Genomic DNA, 26,311 nt, shown 5'->3' with positions numbered 1-26,311 from the left:
CAAACAAAAAAAACAAAAAAACAACAACAACAAAATTCTCCAAAAATATGGTGTTACAGCAATCTATATTCCATTTGCATTTGGACCATTCGGCTGCCAGCCAGCCAGTTGGAAACTTCACTTAACTAGAAGCTTAACTTAATATACTTACACTTAACTTAAAGTGATAATACAGAAGATTTCAGTTTTGTTGCCTTGGGTGACACCTATTGGCGATGAGTCGTAATTGCAGGTGAGATCCAAACTGTTATTATGTGACATTACTCAGTTTGTTCGGCCATAGTAACCACCCGTAATGCTAGCAGAGACCGGAAAAAAGTAGCTTGTTATCCTACTTCACACAATAGTTGTCGGGAACCTACAGTAACCTACAGAGTGAGTGTATTGTGTTAGCTCCGCCCACCCTGTGTCACCACAGACACCAAGTTCATAAATGCTGCAATACTGAAAATGCAAAGGCTTCCATCAATGGGCCATAGGCTCAATCACCATTGTGTTAACTCACTATCAGATAGATAGTGACTTAACACACATTTATTGAGATGAAAATCTAACGTATTATCACTACATTGAGTGCCACAGCGCTTCAGTAAAATTGTCTGCAGCCTGTGCCAGATTCACTTCCATTCAGTTGAAAACAGCTATAGAATTTTTTCTATTAGGGCTATATTGACAGGGCTGGACTTTAATGAAACATTGAACACTCCTGCTTCTTCCAAAGAAGAAATTTTGTTTCTAGACAGTTCCATTATGAAATGACAGGCTCTGAAAAAAGTGCACTTTCAAGGGTTTTCTGTCGTTTTTTTTTACTTTCCAAGATATAGTCACTTTTATGAATACCTTTTGCACTCTAATTTCGGGCACATTCACTGACTCTGGCTGGTGTTTTCTGATGTGGTGGCGTGGTGTGGTTTCTGTGCAGCCTGCGTGCCCCCCCCCCCCCCCCCCCCCCCCTCTCCACCTCTGAGCTGCGGGCTCCTCCCCACACGCACAGAGTTTGTTTTCTCACAGACTCCGTTTTTGCCCCGGACGAATCCCAGCGCGCATCAAGGAAATGCCAAACGCGACTGAACGAAAAGGCTTGGCCGTTCGGCTTCGGATGCTGGCTTTCTGGCAGGGAATCGTGTGGAGATAGATAGAAGCATAAGAGCTCAGTTGTGAGCGCGGATGCAGCCGAGCCCACTGTCCGCTGCAGACAGAGCAATCTATACGGCTCTGGCTGAAGCATGCATCGGTTTCCTCTTTGATCACGTCTTTTCCCTGCTGTCTCCTGCACAAACTAAAGGATCTGAGGTGGGTGGCGCAGCTCCCGTGTCGATGTTTAAGGTGGCGCCGTGTGATCCCTTGAAGGGATTCATGCTCACTGGCTAGGTACGACCTTAAACAGCAGAATTATGGAATAATATGAATTATGATTTTAGGACGTCCACAGACGTCCTTGGCACTGAACGTTACATTTTTTTAGGACGTCCAGAGACGTCCTTGGCACTCAATGTGTTAACTTGGGTATTCCATTTCCAAAAATGGCCGACCTGGCCGACCTGGCAGCTCTGTGATAGCAGCTCCTCAAACCTACCTCAAACCTAACTCTTTTTTATCAATTTCTAAACCACATTTTTACTCTATCTTTTAGATTCAGGTAGATTCATCTGTCTATTTTAATATAATAATCGTGTTTTAACGATCGGACGTTTCGATCGTAAGTTTTTAAGTGTTTTTAGTCTACCTGTCCTGGCCTGGTTCAGTTGGCGCCAGCCTCTAGCTCCTTAGCTAGCCGCGTTAGCGGTGGCATTAGCCATAACTTACAACAACAATCATCCATCGAGAGGAATCCACCTATTCTGCTTACCGGGAGGTTGATCCACCGCAGCAGGCCCAGTCTTTGGGCCTGTGCCGGTAAGTCCCGACCTGAACAGGACCTACGTGTCTACGTGTCTACGTGTGTGCGTGTGTACTCGCAATCTCTACATTCCGCTGTGGGCTACCGTTGTGTAGCCCTCGCGAGTAAGTGTCTCCCGGTGCCGCTGCCTGCTTGCTAATACCACAACAAACCCAGTTTTATCTAACGCTAGTCCCGTCATAAGTCCCTTTTACTGGCCATAGCTCTTTTCATCCCCAGCATCCACCACCACCATGACATCACATACCTCATCATCTGACTGCGACAGCTGTCTCCGCCTGATCCACAAAGTGTCCGTGTTGGAAGGAAGAATCTCCGTGTTGTACCAGCTCAGAGATGAAGAGCTGGCTCTCGACTCCCTGTTCTCCGCCCGTCCTGGCCCCGGGGATGATTCAACAGACTCAATGATTCCGGCGGCCATCGGTTCCGCCATCTCAGCTGCTGACGAGCTCCCGTCCCTGGAGGCTGCTGACCACCGGGCCAAACTGGGGGCAAAGCGTAAGGCTCCGCCCCCGGTTAGTTCCACTCCTGCCCAGCGGGCGCCTTGGTCGCTGGTCGGTCAGGAAAAACATAGCCGAAACCCCCGTCCTTGCTCCTACCCATCCCCCGCCCCTCAGGTCAAGCTACGGAACAATTGCATCAGTACAATCAGGAAAGCCAAATCCAATTATTACTTAACCTCCCTCACTAACGCTCAAGGAAATACAGCCAGTTTTTGGAAAACCATTAAATCAATGAAAACCACGCCCACCTCCGCTCTCCCTCCTCAGATCAACGGTGAGAATGGAGTCATTTCGGACAAATCGCAGATATGTGATACATTTAATCAACATTTTGCATCTGCTAGTCATTTATTTGATAGGCATTCTGCCAGTTCTGCTCCCGTGACTCATACCCATGACCAAACGGGAAAGCACGCGATCACACCACCCCCCTTCACCCTCATTGATAGTTTCTCATTTAGACAATTAGATAACCATGAAGTCCTCAAAACCCTCTCACATCTGAACATTAAGAAATCTAAAGGCGAGGATGACATAGCCCCATCTCTCCTACGCCTTAGTGCTCAGTTGATCTCCGCTCCGCTTGCCCACATCTTCAACTTGACATTCACTTCCGGTGAAATTCCATCTATCTGGAAAACTGCTCAGGTCACACCCCTGCTTAAAGGAGGTGACCCCAGCGACCTGGATAACTATCGTCCCATTTCTAGACTGTGCTGCTTAGCCAAGGTTCTGGAAACCTTGGCGAACCAACAACTTCGGGACTACTTAGACACATATAATATCCTTCATCCCCATCAATCAGGGTTTAGACCTGGTCATAGCACCATTACCGCCACATCATTAGTTATAAACAATATTCTGAATTGCCTCGACAGCCGCCAGCATTGCGCTGCCCTATTCATTGACCTCTCCAAAGCCTTTGACACAGTGAACCATGGAATTTTATTAAATAAACTGTCCTCCATCGGCCTGGACGATCTCTCCATCAGGTGGTTCTCCAGCTACCTCTCTGGGAGAAAGCAGGCTGTTGTTGTCGGTAACAACAAATCCAGTCCTCTCTTAATTGACAATGGTGTCCCACAAGGATCTATCTCTGGCCCAATCCTTTTTACCCTATACATAAATAGTATTTACTCCCCCTCCGGTCATAGTTTTGTCCATTATTACGCCGACGATACAATTCTATATTGCTTCGGGCCCACTCCTGCACAGGCCGCTGCAAGTCTACAGACTGCTTTTGACACCTTCCAACGGTCTCTGCTTGACCTCAAACTAGTCCTAAATTCAAAGAAAACAAAATGGATGTCATTCTCAAGATCCCCCATTCCCAGCAACAACATTTACATCCGTACACTTCAGGGCGAACAGATAGATCAAGTTAATTCCTATAAATACCTCGGCATCTGGCTGGACTCAAAACTCTCCTTTCACACTCACATAGAATACCTTACAAAAAAGCTAAGAATAAAAATAGGTTTTCTGTATAGGAACAAATCCTGTTTCTCACTTTCTACTAGGAAATCTTTAGTACAGTCACTAATAATGTCGGTTTTCGATTATGGAGACATCTTATATATGCACGCCTCCCCCTCCATTTTGAAGCCGCTAGACGCAGTATATCACAGTGCTCTGCGTTTCATCACAGGTGACGGCTTTCGTACTCATCACTGCACTTTATATAATAAGGTGGGCTGGCCCTCCCTGACGATTCGAAGAGAGCAACACTGCTTATTGTTCATTTATAAAGCTCTAACCGGAAAGCTCCCCTTGTACCTGTCCTCACTCCTCACCCATATCAACATAAGTCATCAAACACGCTCACGTTCTCACATCAGACTGTTTACTCCGCGTGTGAGGTCGGAGCAAGGCAAGACTGCCTTTTCTTATTATGCCCCAGACAAATGGAACAGTCTTCAGAACACATTGAAATTGGACCACTTTGTCTCCTTTGAAGCCTTCAAAGCGCTCTCACAGAGCACTCTGCAGGAGGAATGCTCGTGTTTTTGAGTGTGAATATTGTAATCTTGTCTGTCTGTAACTTCTGTATATGTTCTTTTGTAACAGGGCGCTCTTGGAAATGAGAGCTCGCTCTCAAGTGCTTCCCTGTATAAATAAAGGCTAAATAAAAAATAAAAAAAAACTTAGCATGCGGTTCTCTAAACTTTAGAGAAACTAATGACACAGTACAAAAGGAAAACATAAGAGAAGACCACCACCTAGTGGTTCAGTTTAGACAACTGCCTTACAAAAACATCGGTTGTCTGGGTTTGTAACGAGGTATCTGTGTCAGTATGTATTTGCAAAACATGATTTGTTATTTTCCAGGTAATGTACTTGTACTATCTTCTGGGCTGGAAACTCATGACTAAACATTACCTAAACGGGGTGAACGGGGAGGAGGCTGAGCTGAAGATAAGAGTCGAGGTGAGATGACAGAAAACACTCTCACACACACATACACACACACACACACACACACACACACACACACACACACACACACACACACACACACACACACACACACACACACACACACACACACACACACACACACACACACACACACACACACACACCAACTTTGTCATCATTGTATATGTGTATGCATGTACATGCTGTATAATGCAAAATGTACTGTATAGGGATAGGGTCATTACCAATAAATTGGATATGAGCCAGTCAGTGTCATCCACCAACAACAGCAACAGGATGGCTGTTTGATTACATTGTATAATTGATCAATGCTACATTGGTTGCCTTAGTTTCCACCCTTCTCAGAATAACATTCTGGGGGAGATGTTTTGAATTTGATGGCAAATTTAAAGATGTTGATGTCGGCACAAAATCCAAAAATATCAGTTTCACCACTAAATAAACCTATATCGGTCAAACCTTTATGCACACTATATACTAGCCTGTTCTCTTCAAATAAATAACACATGAGTTTCCACTTTCCATGTAGTGAATATGCCAAACGTTACGATTTTCTGCAGTTGATACGCCAAAGATACTGGCCGCGCTGACAAGTAAAGGAGTATGAGTGGCCCCACAGTAGCGTACTTCTCTCACAATTCCTTGTTGTGAGCACTGACCTAAAAATATGGACAAAGCTATCCCATTAATTTTGGTCTCCTGTTTGGAGTTGATCTTGATTTTTCGTCAGCAGAGTGGGAGGGAATGGGTTGAGTCCTTCCGCACCTCACGTGAGATGGGGGTTCCCCAGAGCCGCAGCTCCGCCTGCTATTGGTCCGTGATCGGCAAACTGCGTGATCACTGGATAGGTGAGCTGTCAATCATGGCCTTTTCGATCATCTATTTTACTCCAAACGGGCGAGTTATATAAGAAAGTACCCCCCTACAGTTGTTATGAAAAGGTGAAATTAGCTATATAGACCAAAACCGTGTTGCAAAGTCGGGCATTTTAACATGGGGGGGGGGGGGGGGGGGCACCTACTGCCCCCGACGCCTAGTGGCCATTCGAGGTTCTTCCTGCTGCTCGATGTGTGGAGGTCTGGGGGCATATTTGAAGGCTGAAATGTACACTGGAGTGTTCACAAAGCGGATTACTAATCTGACAGGAGAAGTGATTGGTGTGCATTTACCAGCTTCTGGTGAAAGAAATCCTTCTGCGTTGAGTGACTGTCACGAGCCCGTGTGACAGCGCGTGGAACTCGGGGAGAAGCTGTTTGTTGCATCGCTTTGAGGCGCCAGGCTGGATGTGTTTTATGAGCTTCCTCGATGAAGGGAACGCTTGCTGGTTTTGTATGACAATAACTCTGGCTTGCGGGCGGTTAAAGAGACTGTTTTGGGCATGATTGACAGGTCGCCTGTCCAGTGATCACACAGCTCGCCAGTCACGGACCAATAGCAGGCGGAGCTGCGGCTCTGTGACAAACCCCCGGGCTTGCGCCGTCTCACGTCTCATGCAGCAGCCACACTTCTAAATGTGAGTCCAAAAACCAATGGGTGACGTTTATACAGTCTATGGTTGATACGCGCAACTGCACACAAAATTACTTTGGTGTACACGTTGCACATAATATGTTGAAAGTGTAAACCTGTGTTATTTGTGCGCCATGGGGTGAGACCGGGTCAGTAGATTATACTTTATATACATTACATATAAATTGGCATTTGTAGTGCATGAAGTTGTGTGTATAAATGTCATGTCTTCTATATGTCTCTATGGAAAGTAGCAGGATATAGCATGATTCTAAAGCAGAGCAAATTCCTCGCCCTGTTCCTCCAGAAAGAGAAGAAGAACACCTACCTCCTGGCCTTAGACGGGGACACAGGTTTCCGGCCGGCTGCTGTGATGCTGCTGCTCGATCGCCTGAAACAGTACCCGGTTGTTGGCGCCGCATGTGGCAGGATTCACCCTACTGGTTCAGGTTGGCACACAGTATAAACTGGGAGCCCCGGGTTTGAGACACACCCCTGCGCTGTTACATTGGGGTCAGAAGTGGGATAGGATGGATAGGATTCAGGCACATTCAGGGACCTGTGTGGGAGTTGAAGGCTGAAGCGCAGCGCTTAATGTGAGTACGCTGGCCCTTGGTCAAAGGGATGTCCCTTTGGCTGACTGGTTAGTGCATCTGTCTGAGGGCTGGGAGTCCCGGGTTCGAGGCACACCCCTGCACCTTTACAATACAGTAGAACTATATTAACTCATTGAGTGCCAATGACGACTTTAGTCGTCAATTGCTTTAGTGACGTAGAGTGCCAAAGACGACTAAAGTCGTCAATTGCGTTTTTTGATGGTGGGACGTGGATCTAAGCCTCTTACATCGCCTCTTACAATATGGGAGCTATTGAATGTGTGTAACCTATTTTACAGAACCCTTAGGTGGCGACAGTGCTCTCCAGATTACAGAAAGGCGATGAAAAAACAAAGAAGAAGTCGTTGGGGAAACGGAAATCGCATCGCATCCGTATGCATCCATATGCATGAAGCATACTGTAACGTTAGCTGTGCCTGCAGCAGCCAATCTGCTGCCACAATTGAGCCCCATCCGTGTCCGCTGCGATAGCCCATCCATATGATTTAGTTGCCGACACGGCGACACCAGCGTCTTTCTGAAAAGTTACATTATTCTCAGCTGGCGACACGCTGTAAAAAAGCCGGGGGATGCAGCGCACTTTTCAGTGCAGCTCAAACTCAGAGCAAACCGCAGCAGAGACACTCCTCCCACCACGGAGGAGGAGGAGGAGGGGGGTGGGGCACGCAGGGCACTACAGCATACAACCATTGACAGTACACACAGACCCAGGCAGCAGGCTCGATGCATAGAGAGCAAACAAGCTAGAATAGGCTATCTGATGCCCACCAGCAGTAAATCAAGACCAGCAAGAAGGTGTAGGGTCTGCGCACGCAGGGGCCAGCGCTGCTGGTTGCAGCTAAAAAATATTATTTGGCCAAACAAAATTCCTTTGTTTTCACTCTTTTATTGAAGGAAATTATTTTTGAGGTGTCATTATATCAGAAAATATTAGCTTCAGAGTCAATGATGTGCTTGAATGTTTAATTTCACCAAAGGCTCATTATCTCAGCTTCTAGAAAAAAATTGCTGTTTTTGGTTAAATCAAGCTATCTTCTCCGGCTCATAACTAAAGAACGGAAAATGGGATCAATAAACTTTTTTTTGCAGATGATAGAAGAGAGTCTCCTCGTTCTTTGTGCGTGTTCGGTGTTTACATAGTATATCACACAATATTCTGTGGGCCTCGAGAAATCACTGAAAACGCTCTGAAACTCTGGCACTGGGAGCGTCCGTTCTCCAAAAGTGGCTGGCACTCAATGAGTTAAAGAAGTACACAACATAATTGTAACAGTAGAAGAATATATTTTGTGCCAGTAGGTGGCAGGATTTACATCACCAGGAGTGGAAAATGCTCTACTCCAGTGGTTCCCAAACAGGTGTATGTGTACCCCTAGCGGTACCTGGAGGTACTACAGGGGTTACTTGTGAGAAAGGGGAAAATCGAAAAATGTAAGAATAAATCTAAATGAAACGTTAAAATTAATCTACTGAGGAGGCACTAATTGCAAATCTTTCACTCCCTTTCTTATAATGTTATATTCTTCAAAAGGTTGGTTTTCATTCATTCATTGCATCATATGTTAAAGTTTTCTAAGCAAAATGTTGTAGTCGGGAAAAGGGGTTACTTGGCTTCAGAAATCAGGGAAAGCCACAAGAGTTTGAGAACCAATTTTCCATTCTAATGAATTGAATTTGATTTGATTTGATTTGATTTGATGTGATTCGATTCAATTCTGTTTTCCTTGATCTTGAGAGCATCTACCTGAAAAATTCCACAACGAAAACTGTAACTGTATACTTACAGAATACGAGGGATCAGCCGAGCAGCATTTTGGTAATCAAACCGCGTCACTGGGTGGCAACGGCAATGGAAATTGTGAGAGCAAAATTATTGATTGATTGCTTATTAACAATAATTTTGCTCTCACAAACCCTATGGAGCCTGAGCTTTGGGAGGCTTGAGTGTCTGACTCTGTTTACATTTTTAAAACTGCGACAGTTCACACAACTTTAACACGACATGCATATATTCTACATAAAGGTCTTGAGCTACTTCTGCTCTCCTTCAGAATGTCAAAATATAAGCGATGTGATGTATATTTTTTGAGAGTTTTTGGCACAACTCATACTAATAACTGCCGCGGGGTTCCGCATTTCTGGGTGGCAAGTGGCGTCACGCTGATTCGTCCTATATTCACATTTGCAGTAAAACAATCTGAATGTTAATTTGTTTTGCAGAAGTTTGTGTCATAATATATCTGTTCCCTTATCAGGTCCCTTGGTGTGGTTCCAGAAGTTTGAGTATGCTATAGGCCACTGGCTACAGAAGACAGCGGAGCACGTGTTCGGCTGTGTGCTGTGTAGCCCGGGCTGCTTCAGCCTGTTCAGGGCAGCAGCTCTCATGGACAACAACGTGATGAAGACATTCTCCGCCAAGTCCCTGGAGGCCAGACACTACATCCAGTATGATCAAGGTAGAGGCCATTCTTCTACAAAATAGACTCACTCGGTGTCTCTCATTCAATATCGTTGTCTTTCACACATATAATCCCTCACACACACACACACACACACACACACACTCTCTCGCTCTCTCTCTCTCTCTCTCTCTCTCTCTCTCTCTCTTCCTCCCTCTAGGGGAGGATCGCTGGCTGTGTACTCTGCTGCTGAAGCAGGGTTGGAGGGTGGAGTACAACGCAGCATCTGATGCCTACACCAACGCCCCAGAGGCGTTCAATGAATTCTACAATCAGGTAAGTGGTTGAAATGGGTCAAACTCTTTTTTCAGATGGAGTTTTTCCAATGCACCCAGAGCAATCCAGTATAGAGAGTGGCGTCAGCGGACGACCAAAATGTGCGACTCAATAGCCAATGAATAGCCAGGAAGGGGGGCTCACGCTATGTTTGAATGCTAAAATAAAGCGGATAGTGTACTTGATTCTTTAAACGTCGGACCCTTTCAAAGTACATCACAAACTGACCATTTTGCTGCAACTCGACAGCGCTGCCTAATCCAGAACCTGGATTAGTGGCTAGAGGGATATGGGTGGTGTTGGGGGGGGGGATTGTGTTCTAAAAGGTTTGCACTTGTTGTCTAGATTCTTTCTTCTTCGTCTCTTTGGCTCCATCCATTTAGTTTTAAGATTATTTCTAACTCCAGATCAGCTCTGCCTCTGATAAACGGATAACTAGAATCTCTGAAAGACACACCAAGTCTGTGTGGTGACATTGTGTGTATAACACATTAGATCACATTTGTCTCATATTCAGCGTCGTCGATGGGGACCATCCACCATGGCCAACATTGTGGATCTGCTGGGCTGCACCAACATGGTTTCCAAGAGGAACCGATCCATCTCCAAACTCTACATGTTGTACCATCTCTTGGGAATGAGCTCATACGTATTGGGGCCTGCCACCATCTGCCTGATGATCTCAGGTTAGCTTGATTTAGCTTGTCTCTCTGTGTAAAATATACTCTGCTTACAGTGATCATTTTGGGCCCTGTTACATGTAAGAACAATGATTTTTTTTTTAACTACACTAATTTTATTTTTCACTTAGAAACTGTGCCAAAAATGAGCCAACGAGATACAGCAGCTACACTTGGTGCATGTCTGTCTGTATATGGCGAGATCGCGGCATCTCTGTCTCTGTCTAGACCGCTGTGTTTGAAACAGCTCGAGGCCTATAGGCTAACTTAATGTACTGTATGGATTTTTAAAGTCAATAACATTCCGTACATATAGCAAAGCTGTCTGATTTATTACTTTATATGTACTGTATTCATGTAATAAATGTCAATTGCCTTATTGCTGTCTTATTGCTTATTGATGCCTATTTCTTATTGCCTATTACTCATTGCTTGTTGCCTATTTGTACTGTCGTAAACGGAGTCACTGCACAAGAATTTCACATGTGGTACTTGTACCATAGAGTGACAATAAAAATCTTGAATCTTGAATCTTGAATCTTGAATTAGATGGTAATCTACATGAGAAATAAAGGGGGGAAAAACGGTTATAATGATCATCCGCTTAGAGTGATCAATTTGACCCGTCCCAAGGTGATCACTATAAGAGGAGTGCACTGTATTTATTATTTCTATTTTTCATTTATAATATTTATTCATATTTATACCAAACCCAATAACTATTTAGACTCTTGTAAACGGTGTTAGTGTCTTTTCCCATATCTCCCCAAACTGTGTTTTCTCACTTCTTCACCCCAGAAAACGGAAGGTTTATTATCCCACTGTCCTCTCACAAGTGATTCAACTTTATAGCAACGCTGCACTTTGTTAATGCCGTTTGTATTAATACCTTGGCCACGTTTGTCTCGGGAGTGACGGGTTGTGAAGGATTTGGTTGAAATGCCAGCCATTTTGTATTGACAGGAAATAGATTTTTCTTCTTCTACTACCACAAAATTGTAGATGTCTAAGTAAGGACAAGAGGTCTGAGTTCAGCAGAATTAAGTATTATAGCGTAGAAACAGCAAACTAGCAAAATGTGATGTCCTCGCAGGAACCCCGGGGGACTCACGGGTGTCATGTTAATGTTCTATGTAATATAGAACATTACTTTTCATAGGTTTTAGTTGAGAACGGGTTCACATTACGTGGGCTATGTATAACGCACATATCACCAAGCCTCCCTGCTGAATGCGTTGGTAGGAGTATGCACGAACAGTGAAAGAAAACTATTTTTGTGAGATTATCATCATATGAACGTTTCATGAGAATACAATGCGGTAAGTTTACTCATCTGTTGTGAAACCAGACCCTGACTCAGTGTGTTTTCTGTATTCTGTATTTCAGGTAGTTTTACCTTTGTGTTTGGCATTCAGCCCAGCACCGCAATGATCCTGGCTGTAATACCTCCTGCTATCTTCCTGGGTCTCTGCTTCAAGCTCAAGTCAGACACTCAGATCCGTATTGCAGGAGCTATGAGCGTGGCCTATGCCTTCTTCATGTTGGTAGTGGAAATGTCCATTATAGGTAAGTGGACCTTAAGCCTAGCCACTCAATATCAGCCACATAAAATAAAAAATAATACATGTTTTTTTCGCCAATATTTAATTTAACAATTTTTCAGTAATGTGCTTGTAAGAGATATGCGTGGGATCCCACCCAAGGGGTCTATGAGAAATCAGCAGTCGCTTTTAACCTCGTCCAAGTAGGCCAAAAACGGGTCCCAGATAGTTGAGAATTTCTTAAGTGAAGTTGGTCCTCAGGAACCTGAGTCTCTCCGTGCGTATAACGGAGACCATGTCCGTCAGCCACAGCTGAAAAGAAGGTTGAGAGGGGGACTTCCACTCCTTCAGAATGAGTCTCTTGGTCGTCCCATGCGTCAGAGACTGTTGCACAGCCGTAGGGAGGAGCAGAGAGGATTCCGAGCAGCCGAAGATGGCGAGGTCCGCCTCCGGCTGAAGGGTTATTTTGTATGCCTTAGAGTACCAATTCAATTTGTTGCCCCAGAATCCGGATAATGAAGGGACAACCAAAAAGCATGGGACAGTGTATCCCGTAACACCTGACACCTATCACATAGTAGTGAGACAGAAGGGTAGGGTTCAAACTAGCCCTACTCACGTTCAAAGCCCTCCATAAACTGGCGCCCCCATACCTGACTGACCTCCGACCCTCCCAAACCCTCCGCTCCTCATCCACTGTTCCCCTCACCGTTCCTCCATCCACACTCCCGCAGCTTCTGTGATCGAGCCTTCTCCAGAGCAGCCCCCCGTCTCTGGAACTCTCTCCCCCAGGCTTACAACCTCCGCTCCCCATAACCCTGCTCCCTCTCTCCTCTCGTCTGCTCGGCCCCTCCCCTATATGTACAGTATCCCTGATTACCTTCACTATCTATTCTCTATCTGTTCCCTGTCCCTCATTTCTCGTTTTGCTCCTCTTACCTGTTATTTGTCGACTCATATTGTCAGCTTCTTTGGGTAATTGAAAAGTGCTTTATAAGTTACATGAGCTATTATTATTATTATTATTATTTATTATACAGTAGCCTTCCAGGGTGTATAGGCTTTACCATGCATGACTGGGTGGTGGCAGTAGCGGGTTAAGGATTGAACCTTTTATTTTATTTTATTTACCTTTTATTTACCTTTTATTATTTTATTTATCCCTCCTGATGTTTTATCCTCCATCAGGCAACATGGTGATGGACAAAACCATCCTGACTCCCAGCAGCATCTTCATCGTCGTCATGGCGATCCTTTACCTCTTCACGGCGATAGTGCATCCCCAGGAGTTTCCCCTGGTGTTTTACGGCTTCCTCTACATCCTCTGCATCCCCAGTGCCTACCTCCTATTGGCTATTTACACCATGGTCAACATGAACAATGTGTCTTGGGGCACCAGAGAGACGGCCGCGCCAGCAGCCCCTCCACAAACAAGAGTCCAGAAAGGTAGACGCGAGTTTGAACCTTGAAGTAGAAGAGAACAGATCACATTGAACACTTAATAATATTGTCAATTTGGCTCTGAATGGCCTATCAATACCAAACTTGGCAAAGCATCAACATTAGTAACACCACACCAAGTGTGACATCACATCGATAGATGGAGTTAGCTTGATAACTGAGGTTCAGGAACACAAGATCACACCATGTCCGCGTCTATCTCACCACCTACTCTAATCCACCACCCATTCACCTGCGCTCCTCCAATCCAATCACCGAGCCACACCGGCTTTCTATCAGCTCAATCACCTGTAGCCTATATACACTCACTGTCTTACCACTTCTCTACCTAGCAGGCTACGCCCGGGCGCAGGACCTAGCAGGCTACGCCCAGAGACGTACCCCCACTCAGAGTCTCAACCCCCGGGTTCCTGGTTCCTGACACGGCCGTGCCGCGTACTATGAGTCTCCAAGCAATCCTGGTTCCGGACACGGCCGTGCCGTGCACCAGAAGAGTCTCCAAGCAATCGCACCACACTCACTTATCAATAAACATATTCATTCTAACCATGGTGTGATCTGTGTTAGTGAACCAGGAATTACCGTAGTCCTGTCCCTGTGTGATGAATGTTTAAACTAAACTGCAACAGAGCCCTCGAACCCAAACAGACACAGCTGTTCGAGAGACGCAGAGGAACAAAGACAACTAGCCCGGGGAGTGAATGTCCCTCATTTGATGACAGCTGTTCTTTTTATTTATTTTTTATTTTTTTCAGATTTCCCCCCCATTTTCTCCCCAATTGCAATTGGCCAATTTTCCCCCTGCTGCCCCGGCCACTGCACCCTCTCTGCCGATCTGGGGAGAGCCGTAGACTAGCACCATGCTTCCTCCGACACATGCACAGTTGCCAGCCGCTTCTTTTCACCTGACAGCGGGGAGCTTCACCAGCAGGACATAGCACGTGGGAGGATCACGCTATTCCCACCAGTTCCTTCCGCCCCGAACAGGCGCTCCGACCGACCAGTAGGAGGTGCTAGTGCAGCGACCAGGACACATACCCTTAATCCGGCTTCCCACCCGCAGACACAGCCAATCCTGCATGTATGGACGCCCGACCAAGCCAGAGGTAACACGGGCGCGAACCTGCGACCCTTGTGTTGGTAGGCAGGGAATCTACCGCTACAATACAGTACCTGGACGACAGCCATTCTTACTACATCCCTAGACATGAGCCTTATAGAGAGCCGCAGAAACGAGTCCGGAAATCATCGATGCTAACAGTCCTGGTCCTTCACTGTTTTCGCCTATGGGAATTTTTAATGGGTTTTTGGCGCGATGCTTCTAATAATCTCTCTGGGCAACGCTGGCTTAATCAAACGCGAACCAGTGTTTAGTAATATCATCTTCACACACGAGGACCACTTTTACGAGTTTTGAAGCTTTTACGTGCCGTTAAAAGGGCGGCTAGCTAGCAAACGGCTAAATGAGACTACGCTGTTGATTCGATGTGGATATATATGTCAATAACGTCACCACTTCAAAGGACGAACACAGAAATTCTCTTTCCCTCACATGGTTCAGCCCCGTTCAGCCCAGGGTAATCAGTGCACACATCAACAACAGTCCAGGTTGAGTGCTGACGTGACGTGGAAGCCTATGCGACAGTGTGTAGTTCTGGATTAGCTTAGCTCGAGCTTTTTACTTCTAGGGCTTGCATTTACGCTCCAAAACTCATGAAAGTGGTCCTCATGTGTGAAGATTATCCTACTGAACTCTGGTTCACGTTTGATTAATCTTGCATTGCCCAGAGACCGTATTTGAAGCATTGTGGCAAAAACCCATTCAAAAATCCCATAGACAGAAACAGTGAAGAACCAGGAAGTCCGGGACTTCCGCGTTCTGACTACAAAAATACGTCATCCCTGCGGCTCTCTATTATGATTATTGATAAAGCTAGCGACCCTGCCCGTAACACATAGGGAACAATGGTGTTTTAATCATTCTTGCATTCTCGTGCAGAGATTTTCTGTTGTTTTCAGAGATGTCCGTATTCGTGTGGACCTAGCCTCAGATTTCACATTTTAATCTCAGAATTCTGCCTTTTTTTCTCAGAATTCTGAGAGAAAAAAAGATTTTCCCATTTCTCCACTCTGAATTCTGGGATTACATCATTTTTTCATGTGTGGCCCTAATCTTCTTTTGGATTTTTCTGCTCTTTGCCCTGATGCAATGTGCGCTGCTTTCAGCTACTGTATAATTTCACTTTATGATTTGAGTTGACTGACCTGAAACTGAAATTACCCTTGCAGCCAGAAGTGCCTGGGAATGGCTCCTCCTGCATGGCAGATGCTGTAAAAAACCCTGTGCGAAAGGCAGTAGAGAAGAAGTCAGCATCAGCCAGGAGAGCCTCATATCTGAGGTGGTACAACCTGTACCTCAACCCCAAAACACAGTTGTGGAGGATGTGGGGTGCACTGTGGAGGAGCAGAGGTACATTCTCAGGGTGAACAGCCCGTTCTCACTCTGACGGCCGCCTATATCCCTGCTCTGTCACGCACCTTGTGCACGGAGCATGGTACCCTTGTGCTCAAATAATGTACACCCACGGGCGAACCGTTGGGGTCAGGCAAAGGTCAGGTTTCGCCATGGGTCTGGAACTGGTCTTCCAATTGGAAAAGACCATCTCCCTCTCACTGGTTATGGGTTAGGGTCTCCAGTGGAAGGCTTGGGGGAGGGGCTCTGACTCCAGACCCCTCCCCTCCCCGTGGAGACCCTAACTCTAAGCCCCCCACTATATCCAAACCCTAACCCCAACCAAGTGGGTACCAATGCCTAGCCCTAACCCCCCTCCCCCCCTACAGTATGACTATCCCTAAAGAACCCCTACCAATGCCTAAACCCAACCAATGGAGACCCCCTACCCAATGCTTAAACCCAACCTGTGGAGAGCCCCTACCCAATGCTTAAACCCAACCTGAGAGCCCCTACCCAATGCTTAAACCCAACCTGTGGAGAGCCAGGTGCTGGCCCAGGTCCACCCACACAGTGCTTGCTTGTTTAACGGTCCGCCACTGGGCGTACATTATTGCACACAACGGCACCGTGCTCGTTAACATCTGATGCACAAGGTGCGTGACAGAGCGCCAATATAGGACGCCATCGGAATGAGAATGTGTTGCGGTGAAACACTGGAATAGATTCCTGAGCTGCCAACCTGAAGTGTGAGATGTTTGAACATGTGAATGGGTGGATGGATGCATGGATGGATGGATGGATGGATGGATGGATGGACAGACAGACAAATGGATGTATGATATTAATCACTGTAATTTACTGATTTTGAGTTCTGATTTTTTTCAGGCAAGAGAAACCTCCTGTCATATGTACTAATCAATGTAAGGCTAGATACACATCCAAACACTGACATTCCAGTAGACTCTCAGATGTTAAGTCATGTTGTCTGAAATTCTTCAATCCCATGTCCATGCTCTCTCCAGGCTGGGTGTCACAGCTACAGAGCATGTCTGATGACATGTACCTGAAAGAAGAAACACTTGACAAGGTGTGTAGTAGGTCTCCCTTTATCACTTCATCATAATTGCCTGCCTTTGAATCACATCGAAAGGAGATTATTTAATTTGTTTTAGAAAACTAGGCTCACCATATACACTTGTTAAAAGTGGATAAGAATTATACTTACAATTAGGGATGGCACGATCCCTCTTTTTCCATATCCGATCCGATACCACAACCTTGAGTATCTGCAGATACCGATATCAATCCGATCCGATCTTTTTCCCTCGCTTATGCAACTAAGCTGTTAATAATAAATTTACCAATGCACTTTGCTTAACCCAGCCATCTAAACATCATGTTCAATCTGTGGAACAATATGTATCCCCTAAATGATGAAATAGGCTATATAGCCCAGAACATAGACTCAGTAATGCACTAATGCGGCTTCTTTTTAAGCCTTCTATTACTCTCTCTCTCTCTCTCTCTCTCTCTCTCTCTCAACACACACACACACACACACACACACACACACACACACACACACACACACACACACACACACACACACACACACATCCCCCGTTACAACTGTCCCTGGTCTCCCCTAGTCCTGCATGCAGGACTACAGGAGAGAGATAGAGGACAGCAGGGGGCTGGGTTGGGGGGGTTAGGGGTTTCAAGTCACTGACCAAACACTCTATTTCAGTGATTGCTGTCAGAATATAGAGCCATTTAACACTTATTTTAAAACAAAAACATCACTGAATGTACCTTTAACTGACAAATAGAAATAAAAACAATGAATGTGGTTTGGAAGCACCAGCAAATATTTCTGACATACAAAAAAAGTACAATATATGTAACTTTGTCTAATGAGTTTTTGCATTTCTTGTCAGGATGAGGAGGCGTTCTGGAGAGAACTGCAGACAAAGTACCTAGGACCTCTTCCTGAGGACAAAAAGAAACAGGAAAAAATCACCAATGACCTCAGGCAGCTCAGAAACAAGGTAGCTGTGTTTCCCAAACCACAGGATGGAGATGAATTGCATGTACTTCAGTGTAATATCACTAAGCCAGAAACAAGTTATGTTAGAGTTAGACTTAGAGTGTGACACGTAAGTGCCTGGAAGAAAGTGCAGAGCTCTCGGTGCAGGAAAACATGAAGACAAGGTAAAGGCTGCCCAACTGCATATATTACCCACATTATAATGATACAACGCGGATTGAAAATCAGCAAAGACTACCTTTGAATGTGACTTATATGTTTGAAATGTGGATTTTGAACATGCTGGGCTCAAACACAGAACCCCAGCGTGAAAAGCAATTGTTGATGCCTCCATTGTTCTCCATACACCAACTACTCGCCAACAACTACTGTATCAGTGTGACGCTCAATGCTCACAGCTAGCGTCCAATCACAATTGACGTTTAACCCCACATAAATTCGACAGTTAAACCAATGAAATCAAATCACAGGAGGTGGGATTAAACGTTCAACATTGAACCCCACCCCATTCTACAGGATGCAGACAGGTGCTCAATTTTCTTAGTGGATTTTCTTCAAATGTCAAAGATGGCAGTCTATGAAGCAGCAGGACAGGAGAAAGAGGAACAATTTCCCCACATAGGCCAGGATTTAGTCCACAAAAGTAATCTTATTTGATCCTTTCTCATCATGCATAGATCACTTTCGTCTACTTCATCTGTAACGCCCTGTGGCTGGTGGCAACATTCACCCTTCAAATCTTCAACTCTTCCAACGAAGCCGCCATCACCATCACCATCCCCATGGTCGACCACAACCTGGAACCCACTGGAAAGAACATCTTCATCGAGCCCATCGGCTTCATGTTCTTACTGGCCTATGCCTTACTGGTTGTGATCCAGTTTGTGGCCATGCTGTACCACAGGTAATCTCATGGATAAGAACAAATGTACACTTTCTCACTACAATATTTGACATTCATGATGTTAATCCATTTTAATGTAATTGTCGGTGTCTTTGTCTTTGTTCTTCCAGAATATGCACTCTGATCCATTTAGTGGCCTTTGTAGACACCGAGTCCAAGGCTGCCAAGCAGGTATTCAACTACTGCTGATACTACTACTACTACAGTATATTACTGCTACTGTAACTGCTACTACTACGGACCTTCCCCCCGGGGCACCAACTTTCGTGTCAATATTAGGACTTCAGGACCCCATGGGTGGTCTTGGCCTCCCCAATCTCCAACATTACTTTTGGTCAGCCCAGCTACGAAATGTGGTCTCATGGTCATTGGGGAGACAGGACTCATTGTGGGTCCAGATGGAAGCCAGCCTTTTCAAGACCTTCCCTTTAGAGTCTCTTATATTCATAAAACATTTCAATAAGATAAAAAACATGGATCAACATTTTACTGTGTTCAATACTCTCTTAGCATGGAAGGATTGTACAAAGAAACTTGGCACTACAACATGTATTTCTATCTACTCTCCTATTCATAATAATCCAGATCTGTACAAATATCTATCACTAATCAACATAAGTAAATGGGCAAATTTGGGTATAAAACAATTCAAAGATCTACTTCAGGAGAATCTGAAACTGAAAACATTCATTGATTTAAGAACTGAGTACAATATTCGTAACACAGATTTTTTAAAATATTTTCAAATTCAGAGTGTAATTAACTCACTTAGCAAAGAAAAACTGTTACGCTCTGAATTATCGGAGGTTGAGGAGATATTAATGTCCTCATTCTCAATTAAAGGTAAAATCAGCTAATTTTATCACACTTTGTCTATAGGTGGTCATTCCTCTTTCCAACCTCTACTGAAAATCTGGGAAAAGGATCTAGGGATGGTCCTGGAAGAAAACATATGGTTAAACATTTGTGAAAGAACTCACTTCCCATTTACAAGTAACAAGATCAAGGAAGCACATTTTAAGTTTATTCACAGATTTTATCTTACCCCCATAAAAATGCATAAAATATCCAAAGACAACTCATCTACCTGCCCGAGATGTAAAATTAAAGAAGGAACATTTATGCACATGTTTTGGGAATGTGACCGTTTGAACAGTTTCTGGAATTCTATTCATTTATTCACTAAATTAGTTTTGGAAAGAGAATTTGACCCAAACCCTTGTTTGTATTTATTAAACCACATGCCTGACTTTCAATTAGACCAAAAACAATGGAGAATACTAATTACTATAACATACTTTGCTAAGAAATGTATACTTATATTTTGGAAGAATGAAGGTCCTCCAACTTTCAAGATGTTTATACTGTAGACCAAATATCAAATTTTCTGCCCTTAGAGAGATTAACTCTTGAAAGGTGTAACCGCGGTCACACTTTTGAAGAGTTATGGTGCCCCCTTTTCTGCTGTTTGGAAAACTTCCCTCATGCTGACTGATAACTGACTGGGATATCTGTGGTATCAATCCCTATGGACACTGTAACTCAACAACACATGTCATAATGCTGTCACTACTTGTTTTATTCTTTTGTCTTTTGTTTTGTTTTGTTTTGTTTTATTTTTATTTTTATTTATTTATTTATTTATTTATTTAATTATTTATTTTTGTTTTGGTTTGTTATTATTGTTGTTGTTGTTGATGTTGTGTGGGTTTCTGTTTTGACGAGACCCTGGGAAGGGAGGGAAGGAAGAAGGGCTAGGATATTCAGTGTACTGTTAAATTTGTATGCTTATTTAAATGTGCCCTTGTGTACTGTACACTCTGCAAAATAAAAAAAGATGGATAAAAAATATATATACATATGTAAGGGATAATGGATAGTGAGCCGGTGATTACTGGCGAAATAATGAGTGGGGTGAGTTGTGCCACTTTTTACTTGAGGTGTCTTTAAAGTGAGGGCATGACAGTAATGCCTCCAACTACAATATGTAAATATATTTCAGGATGTTGTGCACCACTGGGAACACTCCCTTTGGATCTTAAATAAACTGTTAAAAAAATATGGCTATTCTTAAAAAAGTGGTCTCTTGGCACAACTTGCCCCCGGTGCGGGGTAAGTTGTGCCTTTGGAGAGAATACGTTGGGGTAAATTGTGCCATTGATTACTGAAGTAAAACAGAACATTTTCATCTCATATACTGTAATGCTATATCAAAGCAAGACAAAATAAAGATAACACTAAAGTCCAGTGTACTATAACAGGGTTAAACAAGGCTAAACGGTAGCAGCAGTTGACCTACATATTTAACATTTTCAGAAATAAAAATTATGTTCAAAATGAACAAAATCAACTATCACAGAGCCAGGCTACACTTGCCAATACTGCAATATTCTTCAACAAGGTCTATTTAAACATTTAAGAACAAAATGAAATAAAATTTCACTAAATCAACTGCAACTGCACTGGCACAACTTAACCCAGGCCTTTTGGCACAAATCACCCCATCCCCACCATTTTAACAAACTTGTATCATATAGCTGGTTTGGAGCTAACATCATGCTAACAGTATAGCCTCATATTGTAGCTTACTAAAACACTAACACATGTGTGAAATGTTTTCAACTTGTCTATAATTGTTCAGACACAACAATCAATAAACCTTGATCATAAAAAATTTACTTTGAGAGGCAAAAAACATTTTTTTGAACTTAAATGTGCTTAGCTCTTGTGCCATCTGCCTCCCTCCTTTGCAGAGTGAGTAAAATGGATGCCTCTTCAAAAATGTGTGGTCACATGACCAATTTCTTCTATGGTTTTCTAGATACAAGGGGTGGCACAACTTCCCCACTGGCACAACTCACCCCACTCTCCCCTACTGTACCGCACTGTAGATGCCACCATTATGTATGACTAATGTTCAATAGTATGTTTAATTAGGTATACGCTATTTGCACCTAACAGAATGTTATTATGTCTAATTATGTTTAAAGTATGTTCATGCCATTTGCACTATGGGCAGTGAATACGCCACTGTCTGTGGCGTGTCTTACTGCTCTATTGCCCGTTGCCTCTTGTTTTTTATTTATATATCTTCTATTTTATTTTTTGCACTATGTTGTAACGGAGCCTACAGCACAAGAATTTCACATGTGACACTTGTAGCCTACTACGGAGTGACAATAAAAATCTTGAATCTTGAATCTTGAATCTTGAATCTTGAATCTTGAATCTATTGAGATTCTGCATGATTGACTGTATGCTTTTTCATACTTTTTTTGTTTTTACCTTAATGCTATTGTATGAATTTATTTGCATTCATTATTATTGTTCTTCTGGCTGTTAGAAGGTTAGAAACTTCATAGCAACAAAGTGTGTACTTCCCCCCATATATTATATTATACTGTATTGTATTGTATTGTATTGTATTGTATTATATTATATTATATTATATTATATTATATTGTATGAATATATTATATTATATTATATATTATAAAATACATGCAGGTCTAAGGGCTATGCTTGTCATTGCAATTTGATTTCATTAATTAATTAAATAAACAAGACTACACCCCTAGACACATGACTACCTCACTTCTGCAGAATGGACAGTTGCCATTACACAAATAATGTCACAAATATTGTAAATCTCAAATACATTATTTCATCATTTCTTTAATTCATTCAATATAATGTGACCTGCTCTATCAAAATAACATTGACCCCAAAACACATTTTGAGCTTTATACACTGGTAGTGCTCGCCTCACAGCAAGAAAGTCCTGGGTTCGATTCCCGCCTGGGACATTGTGGGCGCTGAGGGTTCACTGATGCTGTCTCCTCATCCATTCACAGTTTATCACGCTGCATGTGGCAATAACCAATCAGCAGAGATGGGAAGTAACGAAGTACAAATACTTCGTTACTGTACTTAAGTAGATTTTTCGAGTATCTGTACTTTACTTGAGTATTTAATTTTCTGACGACTTTTTACTTTTACTCGTTACATTTTAACACAAGTATCTGTACTTTTACTTGTGTACATTTTCAAAAAAGGTTCGTTACTTTTGTTTAAATGCACGAGAATGTAATTTAAAAACCAGTAGAAACGGGAGAACGGAGCAGAAGTAATAGACGAGTTTCCCAGCGCTGCTGATAAAAGCTCATTCCAGCTCCGCCAATAGTATGACTTGGCACTCCTCCGGGGCGTGGACAAAGAAGAGAAACATGGATTTTCTCTGAGGGGAGACACACGCAGACATTAGGAGCCGTGCAGACAGCCAGCAGTTATTAGCGCTCCTCTTTTTGCAATTCATTCTCTATAAGTACGCGCTTAGCGCGCATCTCTTTCAAGAAGCATTTCATCGCGTTTAAAAGCTGGTGGGTTTTTTTTTAGCGCAGCGCTCTGGGCGCTGAAAGCTGAGGAAAGTTTAACAGGAAAAGTGCCCTGCTCCTCTTCTCCCAGGAGAGGAGGATTTTCATCTCGCTGCTTCCAGAGTTGCCAATAATCTGGCTTTTCCAAGCGTTCTTTTTTAAATAACCGCATGGCCCCTTATAGTGTTGTTCTTCTAACACATACATTCAGTTTGTGCACTGTCAACATTCAGCTAATATGGAATATGGTGGTGTTCTAACACCAGAAACAGTTCTGTCTTAATAATAAACCTTGAATTTGTGAATGTGATCAACCTGTGGACATTCAGTTCCTTATCCATTAGGTATCAGCAGAGATGGGCAGTATTTTAAATAAATGTATTTAAAATACGTATTTCAAATACATTTGTGTATTTTGTAATTTGTATTTGGCTGGACCGAGAAAAATAAGATGTAATTTGTATCAAGATACTTTCAGACCTTTTTTCTTTAATTTTATGTTATTTGATTCTCAAATTGACACATTCTTACCATTGACACAGGTTTAAACTGTGGAGGAAAGAAATGTGACATGTCACTTCTACTATAGAAACACAGCAGCAGGCAGCCTACACAGTATGTAATGGAGAGAGTTCCTGGAAACAGGCGAGTTGAATTCACAGTTGAAGACTTGTAACATTACTCACATTGGGTTGCAAACAGGAAAGAACGTGAAGTTTCTTCTTTCTTAACATTTTCACAACACAACCGACTTCTGCTTATCTTATCTTCCTCTCCGCCTTACCACTTCTCTGAACTGGGGATAAGGTACGCTTTGAACAAACTCAACGACAAATCAGAGGCAGAGTAGGGTGGGTCTTGAGTCAGACTTCACATCACTTCTTCGTCTAGTATGAAGCCTTGTGTTGGTGGAAATTCCCCCAGAGATAAATTACTAATATAAATTGATGATTAGATATTGCATGCACTGGCCTATCTGCAAATGAAACGGTTTACTGCATATTCAAACCTGTGTATCATATTGTATGTATCAAGACACAACTAATTATCTTCTTAACACGTTCACTGCCAACGACGTATTACTCCGTCAAAAAAAATCCAACGGTTGACTGCCACTGACGTATTACTCCGTCAAAAAAATGAAATTTTTTTTTTGACCGTGGGATGTGCATCTAACCCTTTTACATCTCTTATATAATTATTGGAGCCACCGAACGTTTACAACCCATTTCACCGACCCACTAAGTGGCGACAGTGCTCTCCTGACTAGAGGAAGGCAAGCAAAAAGCAGCCATTCTCATGAAAATGGATGGGGGAAAACGCTTTCGTTTTCGCGCTGATTGCTGGCGATGCGGGATTGCAAATTTGCATAATAGATTACAGGTGGAACACACTTTGAAACACGCAGCATAAATATGACCAGAATCGCAAAAGCTTCTCTCAACCAAAACTCCAAGAAGCGAGCGAGTCCATCCAGACTTCCTCAAACAGCGGCCGCGCAGACAGGCAGCAGCAGCAGCAAAGCAGTGAGACTGGTGACAAGCTTGTGACGGCCGCTGCAGCCAAGAAGAACGCCCACGGAGGGAGGAGTTGGAAGCAGAGGGGGGTTTCCTGCTGTTATGGAGGAAATTACTGTTCAAAACTATTGTTTAGATGTCTGACGTCTTACTGATGCCAAAAATGAATGGTTAAAGTGACTGTTCTATCGAATTTCACAAAAAGCCGTTTATCTCTGAATAATTTTTCTGACGCTGAAACCATGCTGTATTCAACTGCTAATGCTTACATAACTACTAACTCTACAAACTAACTCTTTTAGACAGAGAAAGCACACATTCTATTAGTTCTTTTGAGATATTGTGTGTTCACAAAATCTTAGCAGAAAAGAATCCTCAGGTCTTGAAAGATGAGCCAGAATCCTCAAAAAAACCCTCTGGCAGAAGCTAACTACAGTAAAAAAAAAAACGTCTGGCAGTGAATGTGTTAATTAAAATTGGCAAAGTGGGTGGCAGTGTGTGTGGCAGCAGTGTGGGTCATGATTGTGATGTCATCAGTGATGTCACTCGATCAATTGTGATGTCATCAGTGATGTCACTCGAGCCACTGATTGCTCAACTGTGATGTTACTCAGGCAGTTGTGATGTCATCAGTGATGTCACTCGAGCACCTCTGATGTAGTATGAGCCGATGGCGCACATTTGCACGATGGCACCAAGGTGGGTGGGCGGTGTCTGTCTGTCTGTCAGTCATGATTTTGGGAGCCCGTAGAGCCGGCGATTTCCATAACTGCAGCCATGGCGCATCATCTCCAGGGATACTGTTATGATGTCAGATATTTAGGGCTAACATGGTCAAAGTTCCAAAGCTTGAGGTTAACATGTAGAAATGCTGCCTGTAAGTCAAAAGCCCTCACAGAAGGTGATTAACAGCTGAAGTGAGGGAGAAATTAGCTGTGCTGAAAAACAGCTAAAACTGAAATGAAAGAACTGTAATGTGTTAGAGGGTACACAATAGGGTTGTGCGATGTCACCTAAATAACCATCGCGATGGTTCCACAGTGAAACATCGCGATGGACGTTGGCATCGTCGTTGACGGGGGGTGGGGTTAATTAATGATTTATGAAGTCCATGCGGTGCCGTTTGGCTGCGCCACTGCAATGTACGTTCACGTTTACAACAGGACAGCTGAGCTCTACATGTCATGAGAGACCAGCGGGCTTGGATAGGCTACTACTACACAGAGCCAGGCAATTCAAACAGTAGGCTATCACTACCAGCAATCTTGAAAGGCGCAAAACAATCAAACGTTAACGTTACAGATCGTGACCAACAACGTGTGTGTGTTTAATTTAACTAGCTGGCAGAAAAGGGGCAGAATTAGTGGTGGCTAACGTTAGATTTGTGTGGGCTCAGTTTTGAACCTAACATTGGGTTACCTTAAGGAGGGATAGAAACACAGCAGCAGGCAGCCTACACAGTATGTAATGGAGAGAGTTCCTGGAAACAGGCGAGTTGAATTCACAGTTGAAGACTTGTAACATTACTCACATTGGGTTGAAAACAGGAAAGAACGTGAAGTTTCTTCTTTCTTAACATTTTCACAACACAACCGACTTCTGCTTATCTTATCTTCCTCTCCGCCTTACC

The 26,311-nt window shown here is 43.5% G+C and overlaps 1 protein-coding gene across 1 annotated transcript; it reads left to right on the top strand.

Moving 5' to 3' along the window:
- Positions 1–2,133: 2,133 nt before the first annotated feature.
- Positions 2,134–18,980, top strand: LOC310785055 (chitin synthase chs-2-like; the record flags this gene model as incomplete). Its single annotated transcript, XM_083646049.1, has 12 exons — positions 2,134–2,517; positions 4,732–4,830; positions 6,659–6,800; positions 9,224–9,424; positions 9,588–9,703; positions 10,221–10,389; positions 11,770–11,949; positions 13,113–13,370; positions 16,863–16,927; positions 17,778–17,888; positions 18,565–18,791; positions 18,902–18,980. 12 exons carry the CDS (start codon positions 2,134–2,136, stop codon positions 18,978–18,980), a joined length of 2,031 nt encoding a protein of 676 aa, XP_083502175.1.
- Positions 18,981–26,311: the final 7,331 nt, after the last annotated feature.

The sequence above is a fragment of the Poromitra crassiceps genome (genome assembly GCF_964638095.1).
Source record: "Poromitra crassiceps genome assembly, chromosome: 11".
NCBI classification, from domain to species: Eukaryota; Metazoa; Chordata; class Actinopteri; order Beryciformes; family Melamphaidae; genus Poromitra; species Poromitra crassiceps.
This window is presented reverse-complemented; position numbering and strand designations above follow the sequence as displayed.